General features: G+C 37.3%; 1 protein-coding gene across 8 annotated transcripts in view; it reads left to right on the forward strand.

The window, feature by feature from the left end:
* Positions 1 to 9,364, forward strand: part of LOC106478165 (ras-responsive element-binding protein 1-like) — a 44,386-nt gene extending 35,022 nt beyond the window's left edge. For all 8 annotated transcript variants that reach the window (XM_022381703.1, XM_022381700.1, XM_022381699.1 and 5 more), the window contains 3 exons: positions 1,167 to 1,388; positions 2,331 to 2,545; positions 3,111 to 9,364. In XM_022381703.1, the coding sequence (XP_022237411.1) occupies positions 1,307 to 1,388; positions 2,331 to 2,545; positions 3,111 to 7,619 (4,806 nt within the window). In that variant the 5' untranslated portion in view covers positions 1,167 to 1,306 and the 3' untranslated portion in view covers positions 7,620 to 9,364. The remainder of the gene's footprint in view (positions 1 to 1,166; positions 1,389 to 2,330; positions 2,546 to 3,110) is intronic.
* The last annotated feature ends 20 nt before the right edge of the window (positions 9,365 to 9,384 follow it).

Below are 9,384 nucleotides of genomic sequence, written 5' to 3' on the forward strand. Positions count from 1 at the left end.
CAAAGTTGATGTTTATATGGATGCAGACAACCTCACTACCAGGACCCAACTAATAAAATTTATGTTTATATGGATGCAGACAACCTCACTACCAGGACCCAACTAATAAAATTTATGTTTATATGGATGCAGATAACCTCACTGCCAAGTCCCAACTGACAAAGCACATGTCCTCTCATGAAAGAACGAGTCCTAACACAGCTGGTGATGACATCATGACTATATTGTCTAATACTTTTTTATGAGTAATATATGAATACCACCTTTTGCCCCGGTGGGTCAGTGGTAAGTTTACGGATGTTTTTATTGTCATTTAGGATTTAGTGAGTGCATCGTCATAGAATTTTCACTCTTGCAATTGATTCAGCGAATGATTTCTCTCTTCTTTTTTTGCACCTACTTAAATAGTATCTTCTAATCGATACAAACAGCAACGTACAGTTGCAAAATAATATGCAAAAGAGCGCTGACGACTCTAAGATTTAGTGGTATTTAGCTAAAAATCACATACACCTTTATTTCGTAAAACAAAAACAAAAAATACTTGTTTACTAATATAAGAATCGTAAGGTTTGGAAAATAATTATAAAAAACATTATATTTTCTTCCTATTAGTATTTGTGGCTTTCAAGCGGCTTTTATTTTTTGGTATGGATCTTGATCTATTGCGTTCCTTCTCTTTTAGATTAATTCAGATTCATTTGTTTTTTGAATTTCACTCAAAGCTACACGAGGGCTATCTGCGCTAGCCGTCCCTAATTTAGCAGCGATAGACTATAGGGAAGGCAGCTAGTCAACACCATCCTACTCTTTTACCAATGAATAGTGGGATTGACCGTCATGATATAACGCCCCCACGGCTGAAAGGGCGAACATGTTCGGTGTGACGTGATTTCGAACCCGCGACCCTTAGGTTGCGAGTCGAGCGCCTTAACCACCAGGCCATGCTAAGCCCGAATTCAGACTAGAAGTAAGGAAAACTTAGGTTTTGAAATGATTGATAAATTATTTAAGTTTCAGCAACCACTGGTTAGTATTTCAAGGTTTCAAATATCGCTGTTTTTGCACACTTTTTATATTTATATATATTTATTTAGGAAAAACTCTTTCATAAAGATGAAGAAAAAAACGTTTTAAATCGTTCTCAAGTACTCTGTTTATTACAGATCTTCCTTACGAAGAGGACCACCAAGAGACAATACTGGCCTGTGTTATTTGAAGGGATCACTCACTTGTACCAGATCAACAGAGACAAAAGGTGCTTGCTTACCAGCACCAACTACTACGTAGCGCACCAGCGAATGTCATGAAGCAACGAGCAGTACTAAAGAAAAAGAGAAAAACGGGCAGAGACTTGCAGAAAAAAAATCATAATTTGAATGATAGAGGTGTGTGTCTTAATAGATTTTGGAAATAGCTTAAATTTTGGAGTTGTATGTTTATAGTGTTCGTACGTAGTTATTGGATAAAAAATTGAATCGAAACAGTTAAAAGCTTCTTTACAAATTTGTATTTAAAACAAAAAGACTAAAACGAGTCTTTTATTTGAATATTTAAATGTTTTCTGCATTAGGAAACCGGTTTATTTGTAATTATGCACAAAGCTACACAATGGGCTATCTGTCCTCTGCCCACTACGGGTATCGAAACCCGGTTTCTAGCGTTGTAAGTCCGCAGACATACCGCTGTGCCACTAGGGGGCGTATATAACACATTCTTTGCAATTTGCTTGTTTTCGTGTTTAGCTCATTTTTTCTGTTCCGACAATTTTATTTAGGCTACATTTAATGAAATGTAACTTTCATTAGCCACCTAGTGACACAGCGGTATGTCTGCGAACTTACAACGCTAGAAACCGGGTTTCAATACCCGTGTTGGGCAGAGCACAGATAGCCCATTGTATAGCTTGTACTAAATTACAAACAATCAAGCCCCCAATGGCACAGCGGTATATCTGCGGACTTACAACGCTAGAATCCGGGTTTAGATACCCGTGGTGGGCAGAGCATAGATAGCCCATTGTGTAGCTTTGTGCTTAATTACAAAACAAACAAACTATCAACCAACTTTCTTTCATTAGTATACTAGTGTACCTTTGCTCAGGATAATATAAATATAATTATCGTTATGATATATAAAGTGAATAATTAAGCTATATTTATGTATTAGGTAACAGATTAAAAAAAAGTTATGTCAGTGTTGAAAGTGACGTTTTTTCAGAGTTATTGTTCACACCATTTTTAAAAGGCAAATGAACAGAATATGGGATTTATGAATAAACTTGTAATTTTCATGAGAAATTTAATTCTTTTGTTATTCTTCTCTGAAAGAAACAAACAAAGCATCCACTGGTGAAGTCAAATTAGTGGATCCAGACAGAAATGAAGAAAATAGGTTGATGGAAAAGAAAAATATAATCATTAAGAAAATAAACAAGGCTTCCAAGAAAAAATACGTATCAAACGAAGAATCAAGTCACGATCTGTCAGCAATAGAAAGAGGTGGAAACAAAACGTCTCCGACCGAAGAAGGAGCCGAAGAAAAGGTGTTTAATGATATTTATGAAAATCTTCTACATCAAAAACACTTGTGACCCGCTGTGGTTGCTAAAAATATAGTGACAATTTGCATTATTATAGGATTTTATCATATTAATGACTTATTATTTACGTTATATTTCAATCAGTAGAGTTGTAGGCAGAAATCTATAAAAGAGGGGTGCTACTTTTTTAAAGAAAATGGAAATTAGTAGCGAAGCTATACTGGAGGGTTTGGGGGTGTGGCCCCTTGGAAAAATGTTATAGTTTTAATTAAAAATGGTGCATTTTGATGGTATATGAGGCTGTTTTTTCACATCTTACATGTGTTATACATATGTAGGTGTAGTTTGGGGAGCGTGATCGCACCCGCCGCACCCCTCCTGCTTACGCGCATGTATTGATTATTGTATTGAATTACTGTTATGAATAAATGCAATAATGTAAACGCAGAAAAGTCATTGCTTAGTTGTTTGACTCGTGTTTATACCAACATCCTATATTTTTCATAAGATAAGCATATTTTTTACTTGGTCTGACGATATGTTTATTTAAATGTTCTTCTTGTTCTAGGCCACATTCGAATGTTCACAGACACAAGAACGTCTTTACTCGTGCCCTTTGTGTGAAGAAGTGGTTGATTCATCTCATTCATTTACCTTTCATATTCGTCAACATAACCCTAACGACCATAGCAGGACTTGTCGTGTTTGTGGCAAAACTCTCAGCTCTACTAGTTCTTTGGATCGACACATGCTTGTCCATTCAGGAGAACGCCCTTTCAAGTGCAAAGTTTGCAACATGGCGTTTACTACCAACGGAAACATGCATCGCCATATGCGAACCCATAGTACTACAGATAACAACCAAGAAGGTAAAAAAAATTCAAAAGAATCTAAATGTAAGTCTAAGCCCAAACGAAATCTTTATGAAGATCAAAATAATGATACTTCAGATACTGTTATGGAGAAATTATGCACGAGTTCTGAAGCGGTAGACAAACGCAGCAATAATTCTTGTAGTTTTCCCGCCTTTGAAAAGGGTTTAAACGAGCATCAAAGCAGTACGGACACAACAACTCATGATTCACCTACGTTTAGTAACAGTATTTGTATCGCGAAAGACTGTAACACAGTTTCCATACAACGCTGTTCAACTACGCCGGAAAATGCTAAAGAATGTGAATCACGGAAAGCTCTTGAACCACCGACTGTTGGCTTTCATGATGTAACCTTTGTTGATTTTTCTTTGGATAAGTTTTCTTTAATTGCAAAAACTTATTGTGAGCAAAACAAACGACGTCCGAGTAGTGCCTTTCACAGTTTTCAATGTCCAGACTGTAACAAAGGATTTCCATGTGAAAGTGCCCTTCGTCTTCATAAAATGAACCATGATGAAGAAATGACGACTCATTGCACTAGCTGTCAATGCTACTTTGATTCCCCACTGTCCGAACAGTTGCACCGATTAAAACATGTGGCTACTGAAAGCTGCTTTGATGAATCACATCTAAACAAAGATGCTACAGATTCCGATTCAAATTATATGGAACCTAAAAAACAGGATTTCCTTGCGTTGCTAGAACTACAGAGTAAGGGATTCGAAGTTGCATTGAAATCAACATCAAATCGTGAGATTCGAGAAGGGCTTTTTGAGAATCCATCGTATTTCATTTATGGAAAATCAGAAAAAGAAGTTCTAAAGGGATTGGCCATTGAACCAGCTAGTGACTTTGCTGATATTCAATCAATTCTGTCTGTTACTTCTAAATCACCGCTGTTGTTCAACATTCATTCTTCCCATGTAGCTCCCCCACTTTCTTCACAACCTCGCCCTATCACTAGCATCTTATCGAAATCCCCTTTGGCAGTCAACACAGCCACAGTCAGTTCTTCTTCTCCATCTAAAACTGACCTGATCTACTCCATAAAGAAGACAAATGTTGACACTGAACCAGAAACTGAACTTCAAATTCATGAAAATGGAAGATTTCTTTGTGAATATTGTAACATTACCTTCAAAAGTGCAAGTACTTTCAAAAAACACACAAGATGCCACTCACAGGAAAGTACAACTTACTCCTGCTCCATGTGCTCCTATACCAGTTTAGACAAAAGCACACTGATCCGTCACTTACGAACTCACAATGGGGAGAGGCCTTTCCAATGTGGTATATGTCAGTATGCCTTTACTACCAAAGCCAACTGTGAACGTCACGTCAGAAAACGTCATAAAAAGGCCAACAAGACGGAGATTCGAAATGCTATGCAATACAATCCCAATATGGCTGAACTAAAGTCACCCAAAGAGGTTAATACAAAGACGAGTGTATGTAAGTATTGCAATGTGGACTTCAAGTTCAGTCGCGTGCTTCGACATCATCTGAGGTCACTACACAACAGCTGTAGCCGAAAGCCCTTCTGTTGCACAATCTGTCATTTAGGGTTTTCAACGAAGAACAACTGTATCAGGCACGTCTCAAAGCAACACCCTGATATGAAAGAGAAACTCAGTGAGGCTGTGTCTGCAAATGTTACAAATGACACGTCTGACCAAGATTCCCTTATTTTATCAGACGAAAGTCCACAAAAAGACGATTGCCGCAAGTCATCATCCGGGTCCCAGTCTGAGACTTCATCAAAAATAAACAAATTTATGAATTTGGCCTTGCCTTTAGAACTTACTTCTCGACCGCCAAGTAGAGCAGATAGTGCAGATCTAAGTAGTATAGACGATATCGTTTCAGCTGCCAACACTCTGGTCATCCTTTCAAGCATGTCTCCTCCACAAGAGGAACCATTGAATTTAGCCGTGCATGCATTGGATCTTAGTGTGAAACCAAGTCTGAAATCACATCTTCCAAAACATGAAAAACCAGCCAGCAGTTTTAACAGGTCTGAATTATCGTCATCTTCTTTTGTGACTAATACACAACAGTTTCATGTTTCCCCTCTGCTTTTGTCAGGATCTGAAGTTGGGACAACAGAAAGAGATAAAGTTCTGCCTAGATCTTCAGATTCTCCTTACACAAGCGCTTTTTTATCAACAAATACTTCATCAGGACGTAGAATTCAGAAGCAGAAAGGTGATGTTTATATAACCTTCAAAATGGTGAATGACAAGTTAGCACCTCGTAACAAGAGATCATTTACATGTACCTTCTGCTCTGCAGGTTTTACTTTAAAATCAAACATGGAAAGGCACATTAAAAGAAAACACCCAGAACATGCACGACCAACAAGAAGCCGAAATTTCATTCCCAATTTAACCCCCTCTGTGCAGAAACCTAGTCCACCTACTCTTTCTAGCACAACCAGAGCTGCTCTTAGAGTTCTCGTTCTTGGGAACAAAGCACAAGAGTTAACTGCTAACGAGAAAGGTAAAGACCAAATAGGCGCTTCAGTTATGGGGAATTATCAACAAAAAGAGCTTAATGTTATTGTATCTCAACATTCTGCTTCTTTTGAAACAGGTCATGATAACAAAGGAGCTAAAACGTCGTGTGGCAATCATTCGAGTATAAGTAACACCAATAAAATAGATTCGAGTGATTCAGGAGCCACTACAGACTTAGCTAGCGTTTCTTCACTCATTGATACCGCCAATTCCCAAGCATTTCGCCAATATTTGATGAATGCTAGGACCGACAATAACCAATCTAGCTATAACTGTGGGATTTCTGACAAGAAAGAAACAGAGAACAAAGAACAGAAGATCACACAATCTGTTAGCAACACTTCTGTTTTTAAAAATAAAAGTTACTGTATAGATTCTCCAAATAGTGTTTCCTGTCCCTTTTGCTCACGAAAATTTCCCTGGACAAGTTCTCTGCGTCGACATATTTTAACTCACACTGGCCAAAAACCCTTTAAGTGCCCTCGATGTCCAACTTGGTTCACCACAAAGTCGAATTGTGAAAGACACTTAATTCGTAAACATACTCGTAACAATGATATTAAATCGAGAACTGTCCCGGAAAGATTATTTAAGTGCAATCAGTGCCAAAGTAGTACGTTTTCCACTCCAGGAAACCTAAGAAAGCACTACTACTTGAAGCATTGGACCAAAAAAGGAAACTTTTTTGGACCTCGCCATTCAGATTCCGAAGTGAATAATTGTAAATGTTGTGAAAATCAGTCTGCCATTGTGACAGCGTGCAAGGAAGAACGAGAAGAATTGGTTAATTATAGCGAAATAGAGATAGAAGGTAATGTTTCTGGTTCAGATTCAAAACAACATAAAAATGTGAACGATGTCCACTCTCATTGCTGTGATAAAACCTTTCTTTCGCGTAAAGATCTTGAAACCCACGTAGGACAATATGTGGATTTACCCTATAAATGTCACCTGTGTGACACCTCCTATGACAAGAAGCAAGATTGTCTTGACCACTTGAGGCTCGCCCATAACTCTGAATACCAGCTGTTAATAAGTAAAGGAGCGTTAGCCCAACAGAGATCAGAAGAGGTCATGATACCCTCATCGATAGACATGAACGCTTTGAATAATAATAATGAGGATGAAGAACATGGCTCCAAAAACAAGCAGTTGGATTATATTCAACGAAAAGTCATTTGTGTTTTTTGTTTACGTCGTTTTTGGTCAACAGAAGACTTACGACGACACATGAGAACGCACTCTGGCGAGAGACCCTATGCTTGTGGTATTTGTCATCGTAAGTTCTCCCTGAAGCACAGTATGACACGGCATCACCGAAAACATCAAAAACATGGATCTACAGCTCTTCAGGATAGTACAGATGAAGACTGTCCACCACTGAAATATAGCATTCGATCAAAATTAAGATCTCGCAAAAAGCCAAGTCAAAACTCTTTACTGTACCTATTGCCTCGTTCGAAAAGTTTGGATCATCCCATATCGGAATGTACTGCCACACGCGCATTATCTGTTCAAAAGGAAGTTTCATCTACAAATAAGAACTCCCAGGAAAGTACCACGGAGACAAATGATGGGAATACTTTGATCCAGAATCTCTTGGGAATCCAAGATTCAACAATTATTGATAAGATGCTTGACTCTGCTGATTCGGCAGCTAAATTACTTGGAGTTCAAGAACTATGACATTCCTTCAGACTTTGTTAACGTTATTTTTTTCAGACTTCTACTTTGATTTTGAGAAAGCTCCACACTGATTCTTTCTTCAGGTCTTCACCACTATTCATTCAATCAACACTTAAAAATATTCTTAAGTGTCTGAAATTATAGCGAAACATGGATTTTAAATTTGTTCTTCAACTTCTACAATATCTTACACTGAACATGGGAAAGAGATTATTCACAAATATATAGTACTTGCAGTTGAGAATGACATTTTCTATCTATGAGTAATCTAATTGTTTGTTGATTGCTCCTGATTAAGCTTTGTAAGATGTGTTCCTGGTAAGCCTGTTTCTCAGGAAATACAGTGACCAAGTCATATAATTAATAATTATTGAATTGGTCATTTCATACTAATAATTTTATTCATATTCGTATATTTATGCGTAGTTTCTATTTCGGAAATCATTACTGATTCTGTGGTTGAATGGAACCAATTTTACTCTTGACCTGTGTTTAACAGTATTGTTATAGCTCTCAAATTTCTGACATAGGAAAATTTTAATTCAACTTGTGGGTGCTTTATTTGAAGCTAAGAAATTTGTGCCTTTGTAAATTGGACCATGTAAAGTTTTAATATTAATACAAACTCAGTTCGTCATCTAATAGTAACGTTGATCTTTTGCATTCGAGGAAAATGGTCGAACACATAGACTATTCAACAGAACAAAGACAAATATTGAAAGACTGGAGAAAGAGATTAAACAAAATGTGATATTTCTAATTAACATTCCAGCTACGTTTTGAGGGTTTTTTGTTGTTGTTTTTTGGAAAATTGTGTACAACGGAAAGAAATGCCGTTTTTAATTTTAATGTTGTCAGATATTAAGAATTACCTTCGTACTTGCTGCGTATTTCAAGAAAAAAAAAGATAGGTTCTGCATAAAATGTGGTTTTAAAGTTCATAATGTTTCTGGAGACTGTTTCCTGTGATGATCCACAAAACTGGACCTTTTTGTATGTGTGTGTGTTATATTATAAAGTGGCACTTCTGAAGTAATCTTGAGCTGTAAATATATATTTATATGAAGACTTCTAATTTCATAACAAGTCCGTTAATAGCGTTGAAGTAACATAGATTGTTAAGAAATTTTGTATTCGAATTCGCCCTGATACGCGCATAATGCTAAGTGTCATATTAGTAAAATCGAGTATCCGTAACTTGAAAATACAGAAACGAGGCGTCAAATATAACAGCACAGGGTATAGGAAATACAGAGACGAGGCGTTAAATACATTACTACAGGAGTATAGGAAATACAGAGACGAGGCGTTAAATACATCACTACAGGGGTATAGGAAATACAGAGACGAGGCGTTAAATACATCACTACAGGGGTATAGGAAATACAGAGACGAGGCGTCAAATATAACAGCACAGGGATATAGGAAATACAGAGACGAGGCGTCAAATATAACAGCACAGGGATATAGGAAATACAGAGACGAGGCGTTAAATATATGAGCACAGGGTATAAGAAATACAGAGAGGAGACGTTATATATGTCAGCACAGGGGTATAAGAAATACAGAGACGAGGCGTTAAATATATCAGCACAAGGTATAGGAAATGCAAAGACGAGGCGTTAAATATGTCAGCACAGGGTATAAGAAATACAGAGAGGAGGCGTTATATATGTCAGCACAGGGGTATAAGAAATACAGAGACGAGGCGTTAAATATGTCAGCACAGGGGTATAAGAAATACAGAGACGAGGCGTTAAATATG

Source organism: Limulus polyphemus, unplaced genomic scaffold, assembly GCF_000517525.1.
Source record: "Limulus polyphemus unplaced genomic scaffold, Limulus_polyphemus-2.1.2 Scaffold186, whole genome shotgun sequence".
NCBI classification, from domain to species: domain Eukaryota; kingdom Metazoa; phylum Arthropoda; class Merostomata; order Xiphosura; family Limulidae; genus Limulus; species Limulus polyphemus.